General features: G+C 50.0%; 1 protein-coding gene across 1 annotated transcript in view; it reads right to left on the bottom strand.

The window, feature by feature from the left end:
- Positions 1 to 16,251, bottom strand: part of WDR11 (WD repeat domain 11) — a 1,001,187-nt gene that overhangs the window by 554,801 nt on the left and 430,135 nt on the right. Inside the window, exon 12 of the mRNA XM_069611952.1 lies at positions 13,393 to 13,499. Within this exon, the coding sequence (XP_069468053.1) occupies positions 13,393 to 13,499 (107 nt within the window). The remainder of the gene's footprint in view (positions 1 to 13,392; positions 13,500 to 16,251) is intronic.

Below are 16,251 nucleotides of genomic sequence, written 5' to 3'. Positions count from 1 at the left end.
GGACTTCCTCTTACCCGAGCCAGAGCGTTGGCTCGTGGTTGACAGCGCCGGGGAGGATGCGCCCTGCCTGGCAGCCAAGGAGCCCGACCGTTCGGCACTCCCGGTGCCCGCTGACTCGCGGTGCTTGGCCTTTTTTTGGGCCCCCGTCGCTGGGGCGCCCTCACAGGACTTAGAAGACCGCTCAGACATTTTCTTCTTCTCGCCTAACGGGCTCTTCCCTTCCAGCCAGTTGGCGAGACGGAGGTGGCGATCCTTCATGGTCCGCTCCGACATGTTCTCACAAAAGGCACAGTCCTTCTCCGTGTGCATCTTGTCCTCATGGAGACAGTAGATGCATAACGAATGCTCGTCCTCCTTGAAAACATTCTGAAGCTGGCATCCAGGGCAGGTCCTCAACAGCTTCCCGGGCGTCGAGCCTCGGAACTTCTGGAATCCTCCAAAAGCGTAACTCGACGAAATCTTCACCCTTGAGGGGCGTAGAAAACTCCGAAATGGATCCCCGTTGATCGGATGTAGAAACGGTGGAGCTTGAGGCTCTATTTAACCGAAAAATGAGAAAACTCTCCTGAAAAAGCACGAAAACGCAGCAAAAGCTCGAGAGCTACAGCACGAGGACTCCCAACAATTGAACGTGCGGTAAAAATCTGAGGATGGCTGCTAGAGGCGGGGCTTAGGGAGAGGGCAGTCATTGGCTGGGGGCAGTATGACCCAGAGACCAGTGATTGGTTACTACTAAGAAAGACAGATCAGAAACGAAACTGATACTGATTTTTTTCTATACCGAGGACTGACGGGGAATATTCATGAGCATGTGAATCCATGCCAGACCCCATGCTGGAGAAGTTTACAATTTGGTACAAAGAAAAGCTGAGTCGTGTACCCGATGCAGCATGCAAGCGCGCGGAAAAAAGGAACTGAAGCATTGGGGGTAGTGACGTGCTATTACATGGCCACGGTAGTGGCCATGTAGTTATGGTTAATTTGCTGTTTCCATAGGAAGAGCACTTTTTGGGCGCCTTATAACTTCGCTCTCCCTGAACGGATCCTCACCACACTTTGCAAAAAAAAGTATTTGGGTCACTCTGAATTTTTTTGCAAAGTTTGGTGAGGATTCGTCCAGGGGGGGAAAAGGTTTAGGGGGGGTCCCAAAACTTTTTTTTTCCCATAGACATAATGGGAAAAAACTTTGCTCACGCCTACAGCCCAAACCGCTGGACGGATTTACACCAAATTAGCGGCAGGAGCGGCGGCTTGGTCCCGAAAGCGTGCTTTGCTTTATTTGGAGTAAATCCGTCCAGTAGTTTTTTAAAAAATGACAAAAATGTAAGTGAAAAAAATTAGTGATATCTGTGTTCGCTTCGCGGACACACTTCCCTGTTCGCTCCGCGGACAGGACGGTGATTGGGCAAGCAGCTTGCGTGATGTCGGCGGACATCTGACGTGCTCTCTCATTGGATGCGTGAAAGCGTGCAGTGCGTCTGGCTTCAGAGACGCCCGCCATCTTTGTTCCTCGCATGAGAGGCTTTGTATCCCGCCTGCACAGTAAGTCCCCCACCCCCGCTCATGCCCGTGTCTGTCTCCTGTTCCTCCCACCCCCCCGCTCATGTCCGTGTGTCTTTCTCCCTCCCGCCTACCGCCGGCTCATGTCCGTGTGTCTTTCTCCCTCCCTCCCGCCCACCCCCCGCTCATGTCTGTGTGTCTTTCTCCCTCCCGCCCACCCCCCGCTCATGCCCCGTGTGTCTCTCCCACCCCCGTGTGTTTCTCCCCACCCGCCGCCTGCTCATGTCCGTGTGTCTCTTCCCCACCCGCCGCCCACCCCCGCTCATGATGTCCGTGTGTCTCTCCCCACCCGCCGCCCACCCCCCACTCATGTCCGTGTGTCTCTCCCCACCCGCCGCCCACCCCCCACTCATGTCCCGTGTGTCTCTATCCCTCACCCCCACCCCCGCTCATGCCCCGTGTGTCTCTCCCCCTCCCGCCCACCCCCCGCTCATGCCCCACATGTCTCTCTCTCTCCTTCCCCCCAACCCCCACTAATGCCCCGTGTGTCTCTCTCCCTCCCCCAACCCATGCCCCGCGTGTCTCTCTCCTTCCCCCACCACCCGCTCATGCCTTGTGTGTCTGTCTCCCTCCCGCCCACCCCCGCTCTTGCCCCGTGTCTCTTTCCCCCTCCCGCCCACCCCCCCTCTTGCCCCGTGTCTCTTTCCCCCTCCCGCCCACCCCCGCTCTTGCCCCGTGTCTCTTTCCCCCTCCCGCCCACCCCCCACTCATGCCACGTGTCTCTCTCCTTCCCCCACCCCCCGCTCATGCCCCGCGTGTCTCTCTCCTTCCCCCACCCCCCGCTCATGCCTTGTGTGTCTGTCTCCCTACCCCCCACCCCGCTCTTGCCCCGTGTGTCTGTCTCCCTCCCGCCCACCCCCGCTCTTGCCCCGTGTCTCTTTCCCCCTCCTGCCCACCCCCGCTCTTGCCCCGTGTCTCTTTCCCCCTCCCGCCCACCCCCGCTCTTGCCCCGTGTCTCTTTCCCCCTCCCGCCCACCCACCCCCGCTCTTGCCCCGTGTCTCTTTCCCCCTCCCGCCCCCGCTCTTGCCCCGTGTCTCTTTCCCCCTCCCGCCCACCCCGCTCTTGCCCCGTGTCTCTTTCCCCCTCCCGCCCACCCCCGCTCTTGCCCCGTGTCTTTCCCCCTGCCGCCCACCCACGCTCTTGCCCCGTGTCTTTCTCCCTCCCGCCCACCCCCGCTCTTGCCCCGTGTCTCTTTCCCCCTCCCGCCCACCCCCGCTCTTGCCCCGTGTCTTTCCCCCTGCCGCCCACCCCCGCTCATGCCCCGCTCGTTCCCCGTGTGTCTCTCCCACCCCGTGTGTCTCTCCCACCCGCTGCTCATGTCTGTGTGTTTCTCCCCACCCGCCACCCGCTCATGTCCGTGTGTCTCTCCCCACCCGCCGCCCACCCCCCGCTCATGTCCGTGTGTCTCTCCCCACCCCCGCTCATGTCCGTGTGTCTCTCCACACCCGCCGCCCACCCCCCGCTCATGCCCCGTGTGTCTCTCCCCCTCCAGCCCACCCCCGCTCATGTCAGTGTGTCTCTCCCCACCCGCCGCCCACCCCCCACTCATGTCCTGTGTGTCTCCCTCCCTCCCCCCCACCCCCGCTCATGCCCCGTGTGTCTCTCCCCCTCCCGCCCACCCCCGCTCATGCCCCACATGTCTCTCTCTCTCTCCTTCCCTCCAGCCCCCACTCATGCCCCGTGTGTCTCTCCCCCTCCCGCCCACCCCCCGCTCATGCCCCGCGTGTCTCTCCCCTTCCCCCACCCCCCGCTCATGCCTCGTGTGTCTGTCTCCCTCCCCCCCACCCCCGCTCTTGCCCCGTGTGTCTTTCCTCCTCCCGCCCACCCCCGCTCTTGCCCCGAGTGTCTCTCCCCCTCCTGCGCACCCCCCGCTCATGCCCCGCGTGTCTCTCCCTTTCCCCCACCCCCCGCTCATGCCTTGCGTGTCTGTCTCCCTACCCCCCACTCCCGCTCTTGCCCCGTGTCTCTTTCCCCCTCCCGCCCTCCCCCGCTCTTGCCCCATGTCTTTCACCCTCCCGCCCACCCCCGCTCTTGCCCCGTGTCTCTTTCCCCCTCCCGCCCACCCCCGCTCTTGCCCCGTGTCTTTCACCCTCCCGCCCACCCCCGCTCTTGCCCCGTGTCTGTCTCCTGTTGCCCCCCACCCCCCGCTCATGCCCCGTGTCTGTCTCCTGTACCCCCACCCCCGCTCATGCCCCGTGTCTGTCTCCTGTTGCCCCCCCCGCTCATGCCCCGTGTCTGTCTCCTGTTGCCCCCCACTCATGCCCCGTGTCTGTCTCCTGTGCCCCCCACCCCCTGCTCATGCCCCTTGTCTGTCTCCTGTACCCCCCCACCCCCGCTCATGCCCCATGTCTGTCTCCTGTTGCCCCCCCGCTCATGCCCCGTGTCTGTCTCCTGTTGCCCCCCCACTCATGCCCCGTGTCTGTCTCCTGTGCCCCCCACCCCCTGCTCATGCCCCGTGTCTGTCTCCTGTTGCCCCCCACCCCCTGCTCATGCCCCGTGTCTGTCTCCTGTTGCCCCCCACCCCCTGCTCATGCCCCGTGTCTGTCTCCTGTTCCCCCCACACCCCGCTCATGCCCCGTGTCTCTCTCCTGTTGCCCCCCACCCTCCGCTCACGCCCCGTGTCTGTCTCCTGTACCCCCCCACCCCCGCTCCTGCCCCGTGTCTGTCTCCTGTTGCCCCCCCGCTCATGCCCCGTGTCTGTCTCCTGTGCCCCCCACCCACTCATGTCCCGTGTCTCTCTCCTGTTGCCCCCCACCCCCCGCTCATGCCCCGTGTCTGTCTCCTGTACCCCCCCACCCCACGCTAATGCCCCGTGTCTCTTTCCTGTTGCCCGACTCCCCCGCTCAAGCCCCGTGTCTGTCTTCTGTTCCCCCCACCCCCTGCTCATGCCCCATGTCTGTCTCCTGTACCTCCTCACCCCCCGCTCATGCCCCGTGTCTGTCTCCTGTTGCCCCCCGCTCATGCCCCATGTCTGTCTGCTGTTGCCCCCCCCACTCATGCCCCGTGTCTGTCTCCTGTGCCCCCCACCCACTCATGTCCCGTGTCTCTCTCCTGTTGCCCCCCACCCCCCGCTCATGCCCCGTGTCTGTCTCCTGTACCCTCCCACCCCATGCTAATGCCCCGTGACTCTTTCCTGTTGCCCCCGACTCCCCCGCTCATGCCCCGTGTCTGTCTTCTGTTCCCCCCACCCCCCGCTCATGCCACGTGTGTCTCCTGTTCCCCCCACCCCCCGCTCATGCCCCGTGTCTGTCTCCTGTTGCCCCCACCCATGCCACGTGTCTGTCTCCTGCATTCCCCCACTCCACGCTCATGCCCCGTGTCTCTCTCCTGTTGCCCCCCACACCCCCCGCTCATGCCCCTTGTTTGTCTCGTGTTGCACCCCACCCCCCGCTCATTCCCCGTGTCTGTCTCCTGTTGCCCCCCACCCCCCGCTCATTCCACGTGTCTGTCTCCTGTTCTCCCCACCCCCGCTCATGCCCCGTATCTGTCTCCTGTTCCCCCATCCCCCGCTCATGCCCCGTGTCTGTCTCCTGTTCTCCCCACCCCCCCGCTCATGCCCCGTGTCTGTCTCCTGTTCTCCCCACCTCCCGCTCATGCCCCGAGTCTCTCCTGTTGGCCCCACACCCTGCTCATGCCCCGTGTCTGTCTCCTGTTGCCCCCCACCCCCGCTCAAGCCCCGTGTCTCCCTCGTGTTCCCCCCACCCCCAGCTCATGCCCTGTGTTTCCCTCGTGTTATACCCCCGCCCCCGCTCATGCTCCGTGTCTCTCTCGTGTTCCCCCCACCCCCCGCTCATGCCCCTTGTCTCTCTCCTTTCCTCCCCACCCCCGCTCATGTCTCGTATGTGCCCTGTACCCCCACGCTCATGCCTTGTGTCTCCCTCGTGTTCCTCCCCACCCCCTGCTCATACCCAGTGTCTCCCTCATGTTCCTCCCCACCCGCTGCTCATGCCCCGTGTCTCTCTCGTGTTCCCCCCACCACTGCTCATGCCCTGTGTTTCCTTCCTTTTCCCTGCCACCCCCTGCTTATGCCCCGTTTGTACCCTGTTCCCTCTCACCCCCCGCTCATGCCCATGCGTCTCCCCTGTGCCCCCCCAACCCCGCTCATGCGCTGTTGTGTTCTTTATACACCCCGCCTTCCCTTTCCATGGTGGCCATCTTGGTAAAAGATTTTCCTTCCTACACCGAGACGCCGCAGGCGTCCCGGCGTAGGAAAGAAAATCTTTTTGGTTTTTTTACCACCCGGCATTCCCACTTTGAGGACATAAGATGTTAGTGGTCTTCATCTATTGAAAAGGATGTTATGGTCACGTTGTACTAATAAAAACCTTTAAAATTTAGTAAAAAAAAAATGTTACAGGGACGCTATGGTTAAGTTGCACTAATAAAAACCTATGAAATTCAGTGAAAAAACTTTGTCAAAGGAACGTTATGGTTCCAAGTAAAACCGAAAAACCTTTGAAATTCGCCAGTTATGGTAAGCTAGCAACCATAACTCGCGCCACCACCGTGCACTGCTAAGACTAACACCCAGGACATCAAAGATGACATCACAAATGTCATTGATGACATCACTGATGACATCACATGTCTGGCTCACTCTTTTTTCTTTTGCTGACATATCTAGGCCACATGGTTTTCTTCAGTAACAGTCAGAAACTAAACATTTTATTTTATTTGTAGACGTATCCTTCAAGTAGGTTCTTACAGTAATTCTGTTAGAGTCCAGTCACATCATATGAAAAATACATACGGGAAGACACAAGCTTGAAAGACAGCAATCCTTTTTGTGCATAAAGATAATCAATAGACTTATGAGCACTTTCTGATAGTTCTGTTTTTTTTTTATGGCTGTACTTTCCCTGTGGGTCCAATCACATCAAGCGATACATATACATAGGGTGAATAGCAGCTTTGAAACAGAGCAATCATTTATTTGCATGAAAATAATCAGTTAAGTTATGAATTGTTTCTGCTACTACTTGTGCTTTTTTGCTAACGTCACTTTCCCTGTATATACCCATATTGGTATGTGTTCTTGTGTCTTTGTGTTTGTGTATAGTAATGTTTTATTAGCTACGTATTACATATTTCACAGTACACAAAAATCTATTAAGAAAACAATTATCATTTCATTATTCAACATATTAACATTACGAATATTATACCTTCATCTTGTACACTGCACACCATGTTATGTTTCTGCATCAGTAGCTTAGTATACTAGATAGAACCCCATAATAGAATGCTATTTATATCAATGCATCGTTCAATGCACTAATTAGGGTATGATATTTATTACAATGATCCTTGACACTTGTTTCGCAACATTATAATAAGAATCCCTTGTACACATATTTCATGAAAAGTACATACACATGTGATGTCATCAGTGATGTCATCAATGGCATTTGTGATGTCATCTTTGATGTCCTGGGTGTTAGTCTTAGCAGTGCACGGTGGTGGCGCGAGTTATGGTTGCTTAGCTTACCATAACTAGCGAATTTCAAGGGTTTTTCGGTTTTACTTGGAACCATAACGTTCCTTTGACAAAGTTTTTTCACTGAATTTCATACGTTTTTAGTAGCGCAACTTCACCATAACGTCCCTTTAACAAAGTTTTTTCACTGAATATATATATATATGCACACATACACACACACACCGCCTGACGTCGGTTCCGGAGCCAACAATCAAGAGCCGGACAAGACGGATCGAAGATCGAGTCTAGGTCCACTACACCCACTGGCGAAATGTTTCCAAGCAGCAGAGCTGGATGATGGATATCTATCAAGATGAGTAATTTGTGGGAGAAAAGCAATCCATTGAAGCTGGCTTTTGATGGATTTTTTTATTACATATTGCACAGTACACAAAAATCTATTAAGAAAACAATTATCATTTCATTATTCAACATATTAACATTACGAATATTATACCTTCATCTTGTACACTGCACACCATGTTATGTTTCTGCATCAGTAGCTTAGTATACTAGATAGAACCCCATAATAGAATGCTATTTATATCAATGCATCGTTCAATGCACTAATTAGGGTATGATATTTATTGCAATGATCCTTGACACTTGTTTCGCAACATTATAATAAGAATCCCTTGTACACATTTCATGAAAAGTACATACACATGTGATGTCATCAGTGATGTCATCAATGACATTTGTGATGTCATCTTTGATGTCCTTGGTGTTAGTCTTAGCAGTGCACGGTGGTTGCGCGAGTTATGGTTGCTTAGCTTACCATAACTGGCGAATTTCAAGGGTTTTTCGGTTTTACTTGGAACCATAACGTTCCTTTGACAAAGTTTTTTCACTGATATATATATATATATATATATACACACACCGCCTGACGTCGGTTCCAGAGCCAACAATCAAGAGCCGGACAAGACGGATCGAAGATCGAGTCTAGGTCCACTACACCCACTGGCGAAATGTTTCCAAGCAGCAGAGCTGGATGATGGATATCTATCAAGATGAGTAATTCGTGGGAGAAAAGCAATCCATTGAAGCTGGCTTTTGAAGGATTTTTTTTTTGTATTCCTGAAATATTTGGTTACAAGACATTACAAGCTGCATAACTGCATATCAGATGTTTTGCCAGCCATACGCATTCTATATTTCTTGTACATAGCAAAGACTGGATTATTTATTGCATTATAGTGAGCAACAGATCAAGTATTAAAAGGGATGCTGGTGCAACCATATCCTTTAATGATATAATACCATCTATCTAAAGTAAAATGCATATTGCGTATCTCCTCCAAGTTCTGAGACCTTATTAAAGAAGATTGTCTAAGGCACTTTCCCTCATATGTTCAACAAACTCGTATGAGACTTCCAATAGTCTCATAGTGCATGGTAAATAGTTCCATTTATATAGCACAGAACATAACCTGAATTCACTCTTGCTGCTTACCCATAAGGCATTATTTATTACCCAGCTCAAAGGAGCGCATTTCATGGAATTCTCTGATGGTTCCACAATTTGAGTCACCACCTGCAAGGCTCCACCTCTGTTACCCAGACGTTGGCACAGATTTGGCAGTAGGTCATCACTCCAGTGAGCTATCTTATGAGCATTGGCAAGGACTATACTGAACTGAGAGAAAAAGGAACATATCCCATCAGAGGCTGAGGGATAGCATTTCATCTGGGAATCCCAAGATGGAGAGATGAGATTGTGTGGAAATGGAGGTGCATGTGTTATTAACTGGTCAACCCTCAAGCAACGGGGGCTAGCAGAAGTCGGCCTCTCATGAAAGGGATAAGGAGAGCATGTGTCGGAACCTTGTCTGTTGGCATGGAGCACCTCTGCACCTCAAATTCGAATGACTGCACCGAATACTGCCAGTGCTGCCCTCTTTGCTTCCCCACACATACTATTAAATAGCACTCATGCATTGAATGAAGTATGTTGGTTTGGTTCTAAACTTGTACACAGACTCTCAGTCTACAATTTGGTTGACTATTTTTGGTCGGTCTATATTCCACAGTTTTTCTGTTATGGAGAGGACCACTCATGACCCCCTCCCTACAGCACACCCCTCTACCCCACCACACATATACATAAAAATGCATATATGTATGTGGTCGAAATGACCAAAAGTAGTTGACTAAATTGCAGACAATTAATAGTCTGCGAAACATGTGCATACATGTTAGTTCCTCACAAACTGGAAGGGCCCGACAACAAACAGCAATCGGTAAACTGTGACGAATCTGAGGATGTCGTCCCTTCTCCCCTAGGGGAGACCTTTCCCATGGTGCCAGGGCAGTGCGTTCACAGAACAATAGTCCCCCTGGGGCTGGTGCAGCAGGGGAGTATCACATGTTAGAGGATGCCCCTTATGGGATTGGGGACGACCCTGCCCAGAGAATGTGGTATCCCTGACAATCACCTAACCCTAGACCCCCCCTTCCTACAACCCTAAGAACATCCCCTTACTTAATAGGCTTATAAGTTTTAGCCGCCTTACCATTCCCCTAGAAAGTACTGGAACGCGGAAGAATAGGAGTTACCTAAGTGACAATCCCTTTCCTAGTGCTGTGATAAGGAAGTTCCCCAATGACTCACAAGGGAGTTATAAGACCAGTACTGTAATGAGGGAAAAATATGGAGGAATGAGGATTACCTGCAAGTCGCACATTCAGCAATCTAGTGTTTTCCCAAGTCCAATTGGCCAGGGCCTGTATAAAAGGGAAGAGACTGGAGGAGCAAGAAGCAGGTATGTTTTGCTACAGAAGAAGAAGCTGTGGACCAGAGGCACAGTCTCGGTCAGAAGTAGGGGGAACCTTTGTATCCCGGTGAAGTGCTGAGGACTGGGGAGACCCCAGGAGAATCCCTTTTCAAAAGGACCTGACAAAGAGCCAACCCTCCCTGGAGAAACCAAGGGGACCACATGCTGCAGAGCTGCTGCAGAACACCAGAGAAGGGGGAGAAGACTGTAGAAGCCCAAAACTGAAGCAGAAAGACCCCATAATCGACCAAAGACTACCGGGAGAGACCCCAAAGGTACAGGGGTGACTGGGCGGTTGGTAGGGTCAAAAGGGAGCAGTGGGATAACCTGAACCAGCTAATCAGGGAAAGAAGGAAGACTCAGAGAAGCAAAGCAACCTTCCCGAGCACCCAGGAAAGGAACCAAGGAAGGTGGGTCTCCAATGAAGATTACCACCATCAATCATCTTCAGAGTCGCAGTACTTGGTAGGCTAGTGAACCAAGACTACCACACTATTCCGAAAGAACTTTAATGTTTTGGGACCCTTGAAAGCAAGGTGAGAGAAAAAGAGAACAGGGGAAGGGAAGTGTCCTCCCTGGTGGTGTAAAGAAGAGACCACAGAAAGGGAAGCATCCTCCCTGGTGTTGTGAGACATGAATGAGGGAAGCCAAGAGAAGGAAGGCCCTCCCTTAACTGGAGAAACCAAGGGGACCACATGCTGCAGAGCTGCTGCAGAACACCAGAGAAGGGGGAGAAGACTGTAGAAGCCCAAAACTGAAGCAGAAAGACCCCATAATCGACCAAAGACTACCGGGAGAGACCCCAAAGGTACAGGGGTGACTGGGCGGTTGGTAGGGTCAAAAGGGAGCAGTGGGATAACCTGAACCAGCTAATCAGGGGAAGAAGGAAGACTCAGAGAAGCAAAGCAACCTTCCCGAGCACCCAGGAAAGGAACCAAGGAAGGCGGGTCTCCAATGAAGATTACCACCATCAATCATCTTCAGAGTCGCAGTACTTGGTAGGCTAGTGAACCAAGACTACCACACTATTCCAAAAGAACTTTAATGGTTTGGGACCCTTGAAAGCAAGATGAGAGAAAAAGAGAACAGGGGAAGGGAAGTGTCCTCCCTGGTGGTGTAAAGAAGAGACCACAGAAAGGGAAGCATCCTCCCTGGTGTTGTGAGACATGCATGAGGGAAGCCAAGAGAAGGAAGGCCCTCCCTTAACATTGTAAGGAGGCTAAAGAAAGCTAGGGGAAGGGAGACATTCCCTCAGGTGTTGGTAGTTGGTAACCACAGTGAGAAGCCTGGGTGAGACCAAGAGAAAGGAGCCATTCTCTTGGCGTCAACATTTTGAGTTGGAACTTGGCTTTCTTTTTGAGCCAGAGAACTTTACTACTGTGGAACTTTGTTTATGTTTGCACCATTTGGAACTTTGTGTTTGAGCTATGAGAAGAAGACCCTGCTGAGCAGACGACCCCTTTTCACCTTGTAAATAAGCAGTGTTACACTGCTATCCAATTCTGTAGGCTTACGAATTAAATTGAAATGTATGTAGCTATTTAAGTTACCCTGTTCAAAAAAAGCACAGCTCGCCCTGAATTCCACTCTTGACCTCGGGCTACCCTCCACCCTCTTTTCTCTGTTCACTACAATTTTAAAGGGGCTAATGAAGAGAGTGCAGCAGTAATCATCTCCTCCACTCCAAAGTGCCACAGGCTTGTGTGGGAGTGCTGGGCAATCATTATTGGTTCTTTTTCAAATAATAGCGAACCAGAAGTAATCGGGATGACACTTTTATTAAGCTAACTACATCCTGTCTGGCAAAGACCAGTATGTGTTCATTATTATTTTCTTTTTTTAAAGTCATCCATGGAATTCCATCACTAAAAATATAAGTTGTTACATAATGCACAATTACAGTAGTGCTACTGTAAAACCCTGCATTGCCTCCACGCTTTACAGTAAAGTTTAGGTTAGTACATCTAAATGTCTGTGTCAACTATATTTCATGTTATTAGGGAAGATGCATCATATTGACGAGTGAACGCTTTTGAAAATGTAAATGATCACAGGGCCAACTGCTTTTGATAGCAAACCTGGTTCTGTAACTTGCTGGTTACATACATCTGTGCAACTGGTTCTCAACCCATGAGGTGACCCCATACTCCTTGACATTCCATCTCATCACCCTGTTGCTTTATATTAGCGACCCGGAAAGTGAGTTGGACGCAAACTACAATATTCCACATAGTTTCCCCAGTTCTCTCCTTGCTACACTGTCCACTCTGCTTAGTCTCTTACTTTCTTTCCTCTTAACTAAAGAATACACAAAGCTAATTAGATGTTTATGCAAAGTAGTGATCAATCGTTCCATTCAGTCTGCACATCTAATGATCTGCACTACCATACACTGTGGTTAGCCTCCAGAGGTAGCTTTGCCTCCAATTAGGATTGCATTATATATAAACACCTGCGGGAAAGAGTTGGCTAAATTGTTTTCAGAGCCTTTTTATCGTGTCAGTTTATTTGTATCCATTCATGCAGCTAACCTTTTACATTTTACAGACAATAATCCAGGACTCGCAAAGTCTTTTTACCCACTCACATAGTAGTAGATTTTATGATGGGCGAATATAATTTGCAAGGGATCTTTGAAACTTATTTAACATTTACTTTGTCTGCAGTAAATGTCAAAGGTTTCATTATGCATTGTAGGCTTCTGGGTGGCAGCAGTGTACCAAACATAAATTGTGTTTGTGGTGACATACACCATTTTACAGAATGTGCATCATTTAAATGTGTAGTAATCAACTGCCAGTGGTCGAGTGCATTTCTCTTAGGTCAAGTAGGTAAACTAAGCTAATTGACCTAAAGGTCTAGCGGAATTTGCAAGACCTGACTCATCTCACTAATGGCTTACTTCAGAGGTACACAAAACCTCTGTATTGTTGCTCCTTTTATGTCTTTGGTACAAAATAACATCTAGTAACATTAAAAATATTAACAAAACATTGCTAATCAAATGTGTGTTTGCTAAACAAGTTTTGAAAAGTATTAATGTATGCCTTGGATGGCGAGAGTTCAGGTTCTGACACAACAGTGGACTTCCCTTTATTTTAACATCCTGACAGATCCTTTAAGAGTTGTGTTGAGGCAGGGAAATTCCTCTTGGCGTTATGGCTAGCAAGGCCTATCACCACACTGCATGTTTCCTTTAATAAATGTCTATATCCAAATAAATACCAATTTGTGTCCGTGCCTTACTTCTGCACCCTTACAATACCCAAAGTGAAAGAGCAGGTAGGGAAAGTACAGGCACAGAACAGAGTCGGCCACAGCATGTTTATTAGAAAATACAGTCAAACAGAAGACAATGGAAGACTGTGCAAAAATGAAAAGAGATACTTTGGAGGGCAGTCGCAGAACCTGTGTGAAAGGGACTACAAGTATGAGCACTTCCCTCATCCCCCTTTCCTGCCCCCATTTGTTCAGTTAGGATTCTGAAAGAAAAAATACAAAACAGGACAAGAGCCACAGCAACACCCTATACCCAGTAACGTGAAGCCAATTGGAGGGAGTAAACCTGAACGCACCTGTTAGGAGGTCGACCATCTGCAGTTCATTTCTAACCAGGCTGACGTTGTTTGGTGTTGAGGTGGCGAAGGAGAGGAAGCTGTTGAGGCTGGCCCATTCAATGCCCCTGCAAACGAAAAAACAATCCTTATAAGACACCTACTGGAACATTTTATGACAGCTATGGTATTAATGCATAGCAAACAACACTGGGGTAATGGCACCAACCTGATGTCACTCCGAGACCAGAAATGGGTATTGACTGTGTAAATTGGGGTGTCGCAGACTCTGGAGGGACAGAGGTCAAGACCTCACCTCTCACAATTGATGTATGAAACACACCTCCAACAATTGATTCTGTGCCACACTTAAAACACAGTATTTCACACGCATCACATAATTTTTTGTGTAATACTAAGTATTTGCATAATGTGAAAACTTCTGAAATAGAGGTGTTAATGTGCCAGATTTTCCATTGATTTGCATGCGAGACATTTTCTATTTACCGTTTATGCCTACTCTACATTTCTAGTCTATGTAATAAATAAGATGTGCTTTTAAACATTTTGTTTGCAATTGTTTCTTAACCCCTCTGAATCCTTCCCCATCCCCCTTCCTGTTTCTCTGTCTACAATACCATATCAAAAAACATGCTAATGAATCATCCATTAGTACCGTTACATCACCATAAATGTGTGGTTAATAGTGCAAGTGTCATTGTATCTATGTGATTCAGAAATCCCTGGTTTGAAAAAGGCAATGATCTTTTTGCCGAAACACGTGTCACCTATGGGCACAAATGTGATTTACTTTTCAGACTATGTTTCTGACTATTAAACAAGCATTTTTCTAAAGTGTACTCTCTTAAGTGTGGCGCAGAATCAATTGTTGGAGGTGTGTTTCATACATCAATGGTATTAATGCAGGTGAACAGTAAGAAGGCAGAAAGGAATTCCTTCCTCTTGTTTCCCAACCCAGTCAGACTTCACTCAACTGTAGATATTGTAAGTCATCAACCGTATACTGCAGTTATGCAAATATGCATTCATACCAGTCTGTGCTATCCCCATCTCTGTCCGGTTACCTTGGGAACAAGTCGAAGAGTGTTTGGGTGTTTTCTTGATGGCATTCATGGTTGGCAATGCCCTGAGGTTTGGGTTCCCCATTGAACCTTGACTTTCTTCGTTTGGTGTGGTTGAACATGGCTTGACAGATGGGCTGTGCTTACTCTTGATCTAGCTGTAGCAAGGTGCCAGCTTTGATATGCACCGTGAGCAGCTGCCCACTACATAGAACCTTGTGATGTGACGTGTCGTAGGCTGGCAGAACCAGCATGATGCGCACTGATGGAATGTCTTTTTCCAGAGATTAGAGCAGGCCCTCGCAGGTGTTAATCCTGGTTGTTTGTGGCCCTGTAGAGGGTCTGAAGGGTCAGATTCCACCATGTTTTATATTTGCTTAATGACTTTTACTTCCAGGATCTTATTAAGAGAAGGAAGATCAGATACAGATTGATAAGTCTTATTATCCTTCAAGGTTGCAGTTGGTATTCTATGGAGTGGTTAATGATGGCTTGTCTCAAAGCCTTTTAAAAAAATATATATACTTCTAGTGTCTGGCAAGACAGCATCCATGTGTTCCTCACTGAAAGATGCTGAGTAAGGATGGAAGGTTTGATAGTTTAGTCTTTGCCACGGCCAGCGTGGCTTAGGCTCAGTTCAAAGGTGAGCATGGAAAAATATAGTCTACCAATTAAGCAAGGAGTTTGTACTTGGTTATCCAAGGTCACTTCTCTAAGCTTGTCCACAGGGTGCACAATGTGCACTCACCAGTAGCTGGTAATGTTTGACACTTCGGGAGTAAGATAGTGTTCTCTGTGTATGTATAGAATTGAGGCTGCAAGTGACTCTATGGCTGGCTAGTAGCTTGCAACGTAATGTTTGCTTCCTGCTCTCCAAACATTCACACATCACATCAGCTCTCGCCCAGCTCCACTGGCTCCCTGCACTCCAAAGAACTGCTTTCAAAAGGACGGCATTGTTCTCAAAGTCATCCACCACAAACCCCAGCTTACCTTCAAGACAAACTGAAACCCATCACCCACACAAATGCCAGACAAGCAATCTAGCATCTCCTACACATTCCACTCTGCAAACAAACGTGTACACACAAACAAGCATTTATCCATTGGACATCCAGAGCATGGAGCACTATACAACTTCACATCCGAACCTCATTCTCCATCCACACTTTCCAAAAGAACCTCAAACCATATCAGACTCCTCACACATAGTATACCCCCTACGCCTCCCTCTGCTAATCTATCCAAATCTTCCACACTAAGATTTAGAACACAAATTAAAATGAAATAAAGTGAATGAAATAGCGTATTGAAAGGTTCATTAGTACCCGGCGAGGGCGCAATCAGAATGCAAGAGCCATTCTGATTGGCTCTCGCCGAGTCATTACCAGGCCGGGAATCCCTCTGTCGGGATTCCACGGTCTTTGTCCCCGGCGGGGGACGTGGCAGCCCCTCAGCCAATGAGGAGGCTCGAAGCGGGGCCATCCCTGCTCCGAGCCTCCCCACAGCTGAGAGGCTGCCTTCACCCCCGCCGCGGACTCTGGTAAGCTTTTTCTTTTTTTTTTTTCCTACCCTCCCTCCCACACTCCTGCCCTCCCCGCCCCACTTACCTTTTTGCTGCTTTGTCCTCGCTGCGGAACGATAGCAGGCTCCTGCAGTGTGTTTTCCTACCCTCCCTCCCGCCCTCGCAACCCCACTTACCTTCTGCTTCTTTTTTTTCGGGAGCGGACGCGCTGGGAACACTTGTGTTCCCAGCGCGTCCGCTCCCGATGACAGCCATGGAAAGGGAAAACGGACT

This window comes from Ambystoma mexicanum, chromosome 8, assembly GCF_040938575.1.
Source record: "Ambystoma mexicanum isolate Mex_15411 chromosome 8, UKY_AmexF1_1, whole genome shotgun sequence".
NCBI classification, from domain to species: domain Eukaryota; kingdom Metazoa; phylum Chordata; class Amphibia; order Caudata; family Ambystomatidae; genus Ambystoma; species Ambystoma mexicanum.
Note: the sequence above shows the minus strand (reverse complement) of the source record. Positions and strands in the feature narration are given on the sequence as shown.